Source organism: Aristolochia californica, unplaced genomic scaffold (genome assembly GCF_029961685.1).
Source record: "Aristolochia californica isolate CCGP_79_NKW_82.1479 unplaced genomic scaffold, dmAriCali1.0.hap1 SCAF_3, whole genome shotgun sequence".
Lineage (NCBI taxonomy): Eukaryota > Viridiplantae > Streptophyta > Magnoliopsida > Piperales > Aristolochiaceae > Aristolochia > Aristolochia californica.
The window spans coordinates 21,990,269-22,003,874 of NW_027181992.1; the positions used below are offsets into that span (position 1 = coordinate 21,990,269).

Genomic DNA, 13,606 nt, shown 5'->3' on the forward strand with positions numbered 1-13,606 from the left:
AGGTCATGCTAGTATTCTGTTGTATTGAAAAATCCGAATTTATGCCCTTTGTTTTGCGTCACTGTTTGAGTTGTTATATCAAGAAAATATCTCACTTCTCCGTGGTTTAAGGGCTTATTACTACATCTATGTTATTTTGGCTTACTACTGCATCTATGATATTTGGTTCAAGCTAGGATCACTGCCATTTTATTTGAGGGAGAGAAGTACAAGAAGTACAAGAAAGAGGTATTTTATTTCACATGTTGTGGACACGTTTATGTGATAAAAATATTCATGAAAGGGGAGCACAAAAGATGAATCTTATGCATCTAAAAAAAATATTTATATCGAATTATGATTATTTCATGGGTCCTTCTACAAGGTTTATTATTTTGGTTTGTGTTATATGTGATGGAAGATGGTTGTGTTACATTACAGCTGTTGGTATTATGTCTCTTTGAATGAGACATTATTATTGAAGAAGAGGTGGCCTCAGTACCTTTTCTCATATTATAATTTATTTGACTCTCAAAAATATCACAGTTAGGACACCATGAGAGTCGGTGCCCGGATTGGGACACCATGATAAATTTAACTCTAAAAAATATCATGGTTGGGATACCATGAGAGTTGGTATCTAGATTGGGACACCATTATAAATAAACCCACTACCTCCTTGTAATGGATTTTATTACTCCTACCACTTGAGAGTCGTCGTCCTATGTAGGGACACAATGGTGGACACTTCAGAGCAATGACGATAGACACACTACCCATTGAAGACGGAGTGTGTCCTACATCCAAAATTAGGACTGGAGTATGGAGTAATGTCTTACCGGCTAGGAGTGATTTTTACTCTCACTTATATTATGCCAGCAGGACCTCATGGAAGGATGCAATAGTGTGAGGGGGAGTGTTGGAAGATGTGCCATTTTATACAAAAAGATTCTACTCATCAGTTGCAACAAGCTGGAAATTCATGTTGTTCTCTCAGCCCAAGCATGAGGGGGAGTGTTGGAAGATAAGACCAAGCCCACACGACCAAGGAAGGCCCACATAACTAAGAGTATTATAAGATGGGCCACGCAAACAAGAAAGGCTGACAAGATGTGGACCCACCCTGACAAGCTGGTATCCTTATTACATAAGTTGGAAGATCAAGAAGGACTCAAAATGTCATCTTTATCTTATGGTCGCATCCTAGAAGAGTTCTAGTTTGAGTTATGTTTGTCTTTTTATCTATATTGAGTTATTTAATTTTGCTAGGACATATCTTTAAGTGTTAGAGTTTGGGTGTAATTGGGACAAAAGTAGTTTTATTGTAATTGGACTCTACTACCTTTCTCTATTATAAATAGAGGTTCATGTACTCTAATTATAATAAGTTAATGAAGTCGATGAGGTTTTTATGCACACAATAACATTAATATTAAATTTTTTATTTAATTTACATTATTTTATTTCAGTTTAGGCCACAGTGGTATTTTTGGAATATTTAAATTATAGGGGTATTTTTGGAATATTTTATTTATAGGGGTATTTTTGTAATATTTTATCTTAAATCCTAACAAGGTGGACCCTATTTAAGGTGTAAGAGTAATGAGAAAGACAACCATTGATTTTAGGTTAAATTTAGGTTAAACTGGCTTGGAGCTCTCCTCAACGAACTCTAGCGTTTTCGATTGATTTTCATCTTCCTCTCCATGTCTCCCTACAATTCTGCCATGTTGTTCTACAATTCCCCATGGCCGAATCGCAACATCAACAATGAATCTTTGTGTCAGATCCGGGACCATAACAACTAGTATTAGAGCGGGAACACAATGAGCCCGTCTATGTCCCTAGAAAAAGGGATTGCCCTGCATGATCAGCGGGAAGAAAGACGTGCACGGTATAGAGCAATTGATGAAGAATTGCATACAACAAGAGAAGTATTTTCTACTTACGTTGCCGCCGAAAAAATCATACGACTTGAAATCCCCGAGCAGGATGTACGAGAAGGGAAAGCAGCAGAAGTTGTCTCAGACGGAGCAACAGGCCACGGTCCGAAAAAAATCAAAACTTTTGTCCCATTTACTAGCCGAAGACCCTACGAAAGATTTGGGGGAAACCACAAATCCGAACGGACAGAAAGGCCATGTTTCAGAAACCTTCAAAATTTCAGCGCAGGGTGAGCCAAGGACCACGATTTGGGGCATTCGGTAGGGTTTTCTGCCAAGAAGTTGTCGGTCGTGGACGATACTGGTACGAACCCAAATATAAAAACGGGGACCTCAAAAATCTCTAAGAAGGTCCCTATAAATCCAAAATCGGAGGGGTATGCGGACACAATCTCATCGATAAAAGTTTATTTGGGTTCGACCTCCAAAAATCTATTATCATGACCAGTAGAAGGTCGGTTCTTCACATTCAATAGGGAAAACTACCAAACGGTGAAGCCCCAACGGGCTGCGATTCGCCACCGGAGAAGCAGGAGACTCCATCGGGTCCGTCGGTGAAATTTCCGCTCAAACTCGGTCTCAGCAGCACAACAGCAAATGAACTTCCACAAAATCTGGGGTAGACTCCTGCGATGAATTTTCCCAAATTTTGTCTTCCCTTCACTCAAATCCATCTATGTTTTACATAATTCCTCTCCAATGACAGCGAAATTGTTCCATGAAAATTTTGGTGTTGCGAAACAAAGGGGTTTTCTATTTAATTTTTGGGATCCCATGTATGTTGTTCGGCCACAAACTTCCAATTCGAAATTTTTTCCTGGTGAGTTTCTGTTCTGAGAAGCAGAGAAATTTTGGGTATATGAATTTCGACATGTAATTTTTCTGGGGCTGCCGGGATTCATAGAAATAATTTTATGGGGAATGCTGAATTTTTTTTTTTGAGGGGCTTTGTTTTTCTGTGGATGAGCACAGTATCTGTGCGGCTGTGAGTCTTCAAATTTTTGAAAGTTGTTTTGGAGGAGACTTGCCGTTATGTAGCTGAGGCCCTTGTCCAAACACTTCGGGTTGATGTAATAGGCAATATGGCTTCCACATAAAAGGATGTAACTACAAATACTGAAGAGATAACAAGTCCTAAAAATAAGGGGAAGCCTAACGCCATAAACTATAGCGTGTTGGCCACTAATGAAGCATCTATTACTTCAATAACTAACAAACAGAAAACAGTGGACAGCCCAGATGCAGCTTCTGATCTTGTGGAGGGAAAAATGGCTGAAAGTACATCAGGAGCCACCCAAACATTGGGATTGAAGTTCCTATTACAATGCAAAGTTTCTATTCAGGCAAGGGAGAATTAGAAGTAGATGTTGCTGAAAAAATTTGTTCTCCTATTGAGAAGGAGTTATACATGAAAGGAATTGAGAATTTTGGAAGAAATAGTTGCCTTGTAGCTAGGAACTTACTACCTGGCTTGAGGAGCTGCATGGAGTTATTCAGTTATATGTTTAATGATGCAGAAGATGCTTCCAACAGCACTTCCACATTGCCCAGCTTAACGTTGGACGACAAAGAAAAAAATGAACTGGAGTATATGGAACAATTGGAAAAATCTCCATTCCTTGAAAGGCTCATCAAGAAAGAATGAGGTAATTTTCTTCACAGCCCCAGTATTTGAATTTGGAGAATTTGGAGGCAATTCAGCAGAAATGTCCTTCCATACTGTCACTGTTGGCACTACTTGTGCCTCTGTCCCTGAAGGGAAGACATTAGATGAAACCATTCATGTCGGAGGATGCATTTTTGCATAGTTTTGGCGGGGATGAAGATGACCGAGATGAATGTACCCCAACAGTTGACAGAGAGGAATTCTTGAGGGAGGTGGACTACGTCAAAGATTTTGCTGAAATTTGCTTGGTGGATGAGAATGTTCTTGATGCTGTTTTATATGAACTTGATTATGTTCATGGACCCTTTAAGAAGGTACACGAAGATGTTCATGAATTTCCAATTGCTGCTTACAAGGCCCAAAATGTTATTGCTGGAAATGGTATGCCGGGGGGTGAGCTTGGAAGATTTCCTGCATGGGAAAGGAAGGATAATAGTTTGAAGGGTTCTTTTGCAAATGTTGCTGCCAGAGAAATCAAGAATGTAAACGAGAATTATTTTGGGATGTACAGTTCTTTTGGAAGTCACAGAGAGATGATCAGCGAGATGGTGAGGACAGAATCTTATAGGGCAGCTATTCTGAATAATCCTTCTCTCATGAGCCATGCAACAGTTCTGGATGTTGGTTGTGGTACTGGAATACTGATTTTATTTGCTGCAAAAGCAGGGACCATTCTCGCTGATATGGCAACTATGTTTTCTGCTGGAGTTGGGAGAGGTGAACCTAGCGTTCCATTATGGGAAAATGTCTATGGATTTGACATGTCTATCTTTGGGATGGAAGTTCTGGAAGATGCGACCCAGCTTCCTATTGTTGATGTAGTTGACATTAGTGATATTGTAACAGGCACATCAGTTCTCAAGACCGTTGATCTGGTGACAATGGAGTCTAGTTATGTAGACTTAACCTCTAACTTTGAGTTGGAGCCGAAGAGGCTATCTCATGTTGCTACTGCTATTGCAGTGCAGATAAGGGCACCCCAGCAGCAATGACAACCTGAAAAATATAACGCAGTACCATATTGCGTACAGAGACAAAACCATGAATGGGACAAAGCTTCATGCACACCTGACTTGGACAGTGGCCTGCAAATTGCTACTGTGGTGGCACTGTAGCAATGGGGTCAGCATAAAAAAATAACACCGGGTTGAAGTGATGCAGATGAACAAAACCTGGAATATGTAGACCAAAATGGAAATGACTCACAGGGTGCATCTATAGCTGATGTGATTCAGGGACTGCACATATTTTTGCTGTGAAAGGAAGAATCCATGTTTCGATTTTGCAACTTCAATTCCCAAAAAATATTTAAGTTGTCCGAGATCTTTCATTTCGAATTTAGTCACTAAATACTCTTATAAACCTTGCATTTCACATTGGTCATCTCCTGTCATAACCATATCATCAACATATACAATTAAAACTGTTACTTTTCCTTCTTTATGTTTGATAAACAAAGTATGATCTGAGTTACTTTGCTTATAGCCAAACTCCTTCATTGTAGCCGAGAATCTCCCAAACCATGCTCTAGGTGAGTGTTTAAGCCCATATAATGACTTCTTCAATTTACAAACTTCACCTTTACACAAAGAACCACTTTTAACTCCGGGTGGTAGTTCCATGTAGACTTCTTCTTCTAAGTCTCAATTGATGAAAACATTTTTCACGTCAAACTATTTTAGTGGCCAGTCTCGATTTGCCGCTATAGATATAAGAATGTGAATTGTGTTGATCTTAGCTACTGGTGCAAAAGTATCCTGATAATCTATCCCATACCTTTGCGTATATCCCTTTGCAACTAGACGAGCTTTATATCTGTCAATACTTCCATCCGGTTTGAGTTTCAATGTGAACACCCATCGACAACCAATTGTCTTTACTCCTCTAGTTTGGGGAACAAGTTCCCAAGTGACATTCTTTTGTAGAGCCGCCATCTCTTTGTTCATTGCCTTTTTCCATTTTGAATCAGCTAATGCATCCTGCACATTATTAGGAATAGAAACCCTGGACAATTGATTAATAGTAAATGCATACGATTTAGTCAACCTATGGGAGGACACATAATTGTTGATTGAGTATTTGGTTTTGGCTTCAGGATCAGGTTCATACTGTTTTTTTTTGGAACTCCCCTATTCAATCTTTGTGGATATCTAGAAGTTATATTTTCTGTAGGAATACATGTTTCAATAGGTTCATCAAACATTGGATTCGTACTTACCTGAGGAGGAACATTCTTGGTTGATTCTTCAGTTGATGGTGCAGATGGAGGTAACACTGAGGATTCTTCAGGCGCAATTAATGATTCACTTTTGTCCTCATAGTTTGGAGTACAGTCTTGTTGCACATCACGACAACCTAGTTGGTTAAAAAATTCATTCACCACTTCTAACTCAATAAACTCAGCCCCTCCGCTATTCTCTTCACTTGAATTCTCCCCTTGAAGAGAATTCTAAGAGACTCCCCCTAAGTAATAAGGTTTTAATTCATGGAAAGAGGCATCTAGAGTGACATGGAGCTTTCGGGTGTGTGGATCATAGCACCAATATCCTTTTTGAAAATCAGAATAGCCAACAAAAACACATTGTTTGGCACACGGATCAAGTTTATTTCGTAAGACTTTTGGGATATGAACATATACAGTACACCCAAAAACCCAGGGTTCAAGATTCGGAAGATGGGGAATGGAAATTAGGGAGTGTAATTTTTTTTGAGTTTGAAAGTCTATAACTCGAGAAGGTGTTCAATTGATAAGGTAGGCAGCAGATTTGACAGCTTCGCCCCAATAAAATTGAGGCATGTTCATACCAAAGAGAGAGGCACACACTACTTCCAAAAGCTGTCTATTCTTCCTCTCTGCCAATCCATTTTGTTGGGGAGTATAGGTGCATGAGGTCTGATGACGAATTCCATGAATATTCAGAAAATTACTAAGAGAAGCATCGACAAAGTCAATACCATTGTTAGATTGCAAAACACGAACCTGCTTCTGGTACTGAGTGTGTACCATTTGGTGAAATTTTTGAAAAGCTAGACACACATCACTCTTTTTTATAAGCAGGGATAACCAAGTCATTCTAGTGCATTCATCAATAAAGGTCACAAAATACCGAGCTCGAGAAATGGAGGGAACCTTTGTAGGACCCCAAACATCAGAATGAATAACCACAAAAGGGTCAGAACTCTTATTCAAGCTCGGTAAATAAGAGATATGGTGACTCTTAGCCAGTTCACAAGTGTCACAATGAAAATCCAAATTATTCAAACTTGAAAAAAGTTATGGTCGCAATTTCTTAAGATAACCAAAGGAAAGATGACCGAGTCATCGATGCCATAACCATATAGTTGTTCCAGCACTGTCTTCACTACTAGCTTGATTTGCCTGACTGATTTTCCATCCCCCATTCTCTGTTAACTCCAAAGAGTAGAGTTTACCCCGTCTAACACCATAACCAAGAATCTTTCGGGTTAGAATGTCCTAAAAGACACAATAGGAAAGCCAGAAAGTTACAGTACAAGCAAGAGTTGAAGTAATTTGGCTAACAGACAACATATTATATTCAAGAGATGGAACAACAAGGACTGTATCTAATGTAAGATTATTCGACAAGATAACTAACCCTTCCCCAGTAATAGGAGAGGTACTACCATTGGCGGTGAAAATAACGGATTGAATAGAAGGTAGGACAGATTTTAACTGACTGGAATCCCTAGTCATGTGATTGGATGCATCTGTATCAATAATCCAAGTTCTACTCTTAGAATATGCAGAGAATACTTCAGCTTTACCGATAATACCTGGATGGGCAACATTCGCCGTAGGCAACAGTTTGTCCCCAACAATCTTTTTTCGAGGTCTTTTTGAAAAGTCCCACCACTCTGGATAACCAATAATCTCGTAACAACGTTGTTGCGAATGGCCTTTTTCCCCGCAGTGAGTACATACCCGGATGTTAGCTTTGCTAGAAGTTAGACGATAGCTCCCCATTGTCTGTCGGGTTTATTCAAATGTTGGGTCCGATCCGGGAATTAATCTGGTTTGGTTCGATTCGGTCTGAGTTTGGTCCAGTTCAGGTGTGTTTCAGGTCCGGTTCGAGTGCACTTCGATACGTTCTCTCCGATTCGGTTCTAGTCTAGTTTGATTATCCGATTCGGGTCCAATTCGGGATCCACTGGGTTAACCCATTATTGGCTGGGTTGACCCGCAGATGATTAAAGGAACAGTGTTCCTAAGTTAAAAAAAAAATTAAACAAGCACCTTCGTCTTCTCCGTCAATGGTGGTTCGGTGGCAAATTCGGCGGGATGATTCGACGGCGGTTCGTCGGCTTTCGGGAGTCCCGCTGGTTTTCTGCTGGTGGTGTTCAGCAGCGGGGCCGGTGGTGCGGTCGTCGCCGGCACTATTTCAGTGTTGCTTTCGTCTTCTGCTACGGCCTGAATTTTTTCGTGACAACAGAGGAGACAGTCGAGCGCCTCCTTCCTCGCCGGCTAACGGTGCGATCGTCGACGACGGAAGTTCCACCGGAGTGGGTGGTGGACACGAGGACGAGGATACGGCTATGACAGAGCGTCTTCCGTAATGCGGTCATCGATGGAAATGTTCGGGCTGATGATGCAGTCATCGGTGACGTTCGGAAGCCGGTTTTAAACCCGTTCTTCGTGAACTTTGGCTACGGGGTAGAGCTTCTACTCTGTTCTTTGGGTACAACGTCTTCGGCGATGGGGCAACTTCTTCGTTCACGGCGACGGCAGAAAAAAATTATCCCGCTCTGATACCATGTCAAACATAACCTTCAAAGAATGATTTTCAGATGATTTATTCTTCTCCCTCTAGGAGGCTATTTATAATACATTACAAGTCTATTTTAGGATCAATTTAGATCCTAAAATCAAGGTATAAAATCAAGAATACAATCACGAGATCGGAGGAAACAATCACACTATACAGTTTCCTCCGATCATGCTATACAGATATACAATTCAACATTATGATATTTTTATAAGGCGATATTGATATTTGAAGAGTCAATGGTCATTCTGGAAAAACAGGAGAAACGGTATTTAGTTCGGCCAGATGACAGAGACAGAAATATATAAGATTATTTATCTTATGATAATTATATTTTATGAAGAGAAGTTATAATTGGATGAAATTTATTTAAGTCTACTTTCAGAAGGAAAAAAATTCATGTCAATCTGATCTATATTGAAAGATGTATATCGAATTTGAAGAATCAAAGGTCATGTTGGTATTCTGTTACATTGAAAATTCGAATTTATGCCCAATGTTTTGTGTCACTTTTTGAGTTGAAATATCATAAATATCTCACTTATTTATACATCTTTTTTATTTTGGCTAATTTCTACATCAATGATATTTGATTCAAGCTGGGATCACTTCCATTACCTCCCAGCTTGAGGGGGAGAAGTAGAAGAAGAACTAGAAAGAGGTATTTTATTCCTTATGTTGTGGATAAGTTTATGTGACCAACCAATCCTCATTATGATATTTTTATAAGGCGATATTGATCTTTGAAGAGTCAATAATCATTCTGGAAAAATAGGAGAAACAATATTTAATTCAGCCAAATGATAGAGACAGAAATATATAAGATTATTTATCTTCTGAAAATTATATTTTATGAAGAGAAGTTATAATTGGATGAAAGTTATTTAAGTCCACTTTCAGAAAGAAAAAAATTCATGTCAATCTGATCTATATTGAAAGATGTATATCGATTTTGAAGAATCAAAGGTCATGCTGGTATTCTATTACATTGAAAATCCGAATTTATGCCCAATGTTTTGTGTCACTTTTTGAGTTGAAATATTAGAAAAATATCTCACTTATTTATACATCTTTTTTATTTTGGCTTATTTCTAAATCAATGATATTTGGTTCAAGCTGGGATCACTTCCATTACCTCCCAACTTGAGGGGGAGAAGTAGAAGAAGAACTAGAAAGAGGTATTTTATTCCTTATCTGTGACCAAAATATTCAAGAAAGGGGGACCACAAAAGATGAAGCTTGTGCATCTAAGAAGAAATTTTTATATTGGATTATTTCATGGGTTCTTTGACAAAGATTACTATTTGGTTCGTGTTATATGTGTTGGAAGATGGTCGTGTTACATTCAGTTGTGGCTATTATGTCTCTTTGGGGACATTCTTATTGAATAAGAGGTGGCCTCATGTCATCATTCACTACATCCCACTCAAAATGATGAAAATTATTTGTAGTTGGGAGTCCACGACGGAGGAACTTCATCCCCGTCAAAAAGATGAAAATTATTTGTGATTGGGAGTCCACAAGGGAAGAACTTCATCCCCATCAAAAAGATGAAAATCATTTGTGGTTGGAAGTCCATGATGGAGGAACTTACGAATACATCTATGTTATCCCCCCCCCCCCCCCCCCCCCCCCCCCCCCCCCCCCCTCCCCTTGTAAAATGTCTCCCACCACTTGAGAGTCATTGTCCTGTGAGGGGACACGGTGGTGGACACTTCAGAGCAATGCCGATAGACACACTACCGATAGCAGTGGAGTGTACCCTACATCCAGCATTAAGACTAGAGTATGAAGCCAGCTAGGAGTGATTTTTACACTCACTTATAATGCCACAGGGCCTCATGGAAGGACGCAACAGTGTGAGGGGGAATGTTGGAAGATGAAGGCATATTGGAAGAGATGCCATTTTATACAAAAATATTTTATACATCATTTGCAACAAGCTGGGAGTTCATGTTGTTCTCTCACCCCCAGCTTGAGGGGGAGTGTTGGAAGATAAGATCAAGCCCAAATGACCAATGAAGGCCCACATATGTAAGATTACTATAAGATGGGCCACATGACCAAGGAAGGCACACAAGATAGGCCCAAGCCCATAAGAAGAAGGTCAGGTTCTTGAGCCCGTGAATACGCCTGGTTGGCCAGACTGCTTCTGGGCATGACTTGGTTTTTGGAACATGTTTGGGATCATATTCCATCTTCGCGTCACCTTCTTTGATGCCTTCAAGTGTCACGACAGAAATGCTCGGAAATAACTTTGTGTCAGTAACAATTTCAGCAATACAGGAAACGAAATGAAGTCGAATTCCTTTACTCTTTGTTATGGAGATGAAACATTTGCAAGCCTCCATAATCTCTTTTGGCATTTTCTCCAAAACTGATAAGTCGGTGGAGTGAAGTACCATCTGCTTTATGAATCCATATGAATAAAGCATGGATGCAGATTTTGAGTCAATTTCATGACTCAACTTCACTTGATTCCAATTTTTGCTAGACTCAGTGGTGAAGAAGGGAGTGTTCATCCCTTGCCAATTTGTTCATTCCATCTTTGGAATTGAACAGTATGATCGGATTCGATCTTTGAACGAACGCTGTCCACCTTTTGAGGGCGTAGCGAGGGTTCCTCAGACATAATGTCCGAAAGTTTTAAAGGTTTAAATTTCTTTAAAAACTCAAACTCATCCAAATTTGTTTTATCTGGTTTATTTAGGCTTTTCATCTTTGTAAACTCAGACGGGGTAACCAATTTTGTCTTGAATGATTTCTCATTACTAGACAAGTCCGTTTCCATCAGGGATGGATCTGTTAAGACTTCCTTTTCAGCTCGAGACTGACAGGTAGAAGTCCCTAATTCCGATTTCATCAAAATAGTTAAGGTTTCTTTTGCAGCTCTAAACTGGCAGGTAGAAATCCCTGATTCCCCTATCTTCAAAGAAGACTGGGTTGTGATTTCCTTCTCATGCCTAGAATGACCAGTAGAAATCTTAGGTCAACCTATGTTTATCAAAACACTAAAGTCATCCATCTGTTGATTAGCTGACGTTGTGGCTTCCTTTTCTTAAGATGGAGATCCAGTAGAAGTCCCGGAGGAGCTTGGAATATCATGCCGTCGGTTAATTCCTTAACCTTGAGTTGTAAGAGTTCTCCACTTAACCCGTAACGGGTACAATTCTCATGTATGTCTCCTCGTTCTCAGAGAACTAATAGACTGTCGAATAGTGACTATAGGGTTGAGAGAAATACCGTGAGTGTGGCAATTGCTGCTACGAGTTCCGTCAGTGTGCTGTTGAGTGGATCCATTTTACCTGTCTGTAATACAAGAAAATTCTTCGAGTAGTAAGAGTATCAGGTTATTTATAAAGTTCTTTATAAATGCATGATGCAGTAGCAGAGAAATTTTTCTACGACAATAGTGGGATATAAATCACCACGCTTGTTGCCGTGTTATATATCGGGAAGGCTAAAGCATAACCGAATATAAGAAATCTATTAGCCAAGGGTTGTGCCTGAAAGTCACTCATATTTTTTGAGTTTTCTGAGGAGGAAGACTCAGTTTCGAGATGAAGTTCATATACTTCATCATCTGATTGGATGTCATCATAATGGATGATGTCCAATCCATTTGCTTCGGCGAGTAGCATGTAGGTTTTTTATTGCCGTGTTTGCTCAGTGTTTGGACAATTCTTTGCAATATTTCCTTCTTTCTGGCATATCCAGCATTTGCTTTTGCTTGGGGTTTTCCCCTTTCAGGAATATGCATTTGACCCTTTACTGGATTTGGTAGGGCCAAAATTTGTTCTTTTTCTAAAGTATCTCTTACTAGGAGTATACCTAGTTTTAGAATTTTTTTGTATCCTAAATTTTTTCTGTTGAAATTTCTTAGGATATTTTCTTCGCTTAGGGGAGGTGGTTTTACAACCATAAGCTCCTACATTTTTTTTTTGGTTTGAACAACATAATGTTTGTTTATTTGCCTTACTACTTTTCTTTTGTAGTTTTTTGGTTTCACAAAGATTTGCCAACATGTCTTGTACAAATCTGTGTCTTCTTCCTAAAGTGTCATAGTTTTGGAAATTATCCATGGTTAAAGTACCAAGTTCTGGATTATGTTGCCAATATTTTGTAATGTAGTCTTTTTCAGCTACATGTGCAAAAGGTTCTGGCAATTTTGCATAAAAGATAGACAGATAAGGTTTTTGGTCTTCTTTTTACAGTTTATAGAAGTAACTTTCAAACTCGCAATAATACTTCTCATAAAAACAAATATTACAGATTTGTAACTTGTTTAATTTCTGAAGGGTTTCTAAACATTTTCTTTGGTTAGTACCCTCATTGTAAGCTTCTAGGGTTGGATGTATTCCTAGAAATTCTTTTGATATCTTAGCCACCAATCCTTTTAAGATACTGGCTATAGATATTGAGATATTAGCTCGGTTTTGGTCTTCGGGAAGGTTGGCCCACCAATGAGCTACATAACCCTGTAAAGCATGGGTAAAGAAATTAAATGTTGAATCTTTGTCCCAAGATTCATGCATATTTGCAGCATTGCTCATGCTTCTTTCCCATTCTTTAAGGACTTTTTCTCCATCCTTGGGGCTATCCAAGTTGAGATAAAATCCAAAAGGGTTTATGCTATCTTTGGATGTGTGTCCCTTAGTAGCATTTGAAGGATTGACATTTTTGTATTTTGTCGAATACCTTTGTCCTCCCAGGGATATTTTGGAGTGGGAGAAACTTTCTCGTTCTAGCGGGTGAGCCACAGTACGGTATCAGAAGTTATCTTGAAAGCTATCTTCCATGTGGGTGTCTCATACCCTTGATGTTTCTGCTTCAAAATGGTCACTACCACGAAGCATTCGAAATCTTTTACCAAGATCATCTGCCTTTTTTTCTTTAGCAGAGTAGTCTATTTTCTTGGTATTTTCTTCTACAACTTCATCAGATTCCCAGGCCTCTGGTTCACTGTCGTGTTGCTTTTCTTGTTGTTTACTAGAGGAAGGTTTTTCCTCTTGAACATAATAAATCGGTTGGTGACCGAAAGTATTATATTCTGTGTAAACTTCATCATCGGTGGAGGATGATGCTTTGGAAGAAATCCTAAAAGCAGGTGGTGTGGGATCTTTTTTTCTAAGTGCTATGCAAGGTGTTGCAAAGTGTACTAGGTTTTTAAGCCATCCGGTGATGTCAAGAAGGCCTAATGGTAATGGAGTTTCCTTATCCATTAAATAGATAAA

At 39.3% G+C, this 13,606-nt stretch overlaps 1 protein-coding gene across 1 annotated transcript; it reads left to right on the forward strand.

The window, feature by feature from the left end:
• Positions 1 to 3,704: 3,704 nt before the first annotated feature.
• LOC137959465 (probable protein arginine N-methyltransferase 3) lies at positions 3,705 to 4,580 on the forward strand. The gene has a single exon (XM_068806835.1). The coding sequence runs from the start codon at positions 3,705 to 3,707 to the stop codon at positions 4,578 to 4,580; it is 876 nt and encodes a 291-aa protein (XP_068662936.1).
• The last annotated feature ends 9,026 nt before the right edge of the window (positions 4,581 to 13,606 follow it).

Coding starts and splice junctions, on each gene's coding strand:
- LOC137959465 (XM_068806835.1), top strand. CDS start 3,705: ATGTCGGAGGATGCATTTTTGCATAGTTTTGGCGGGGATGAAGATGAC.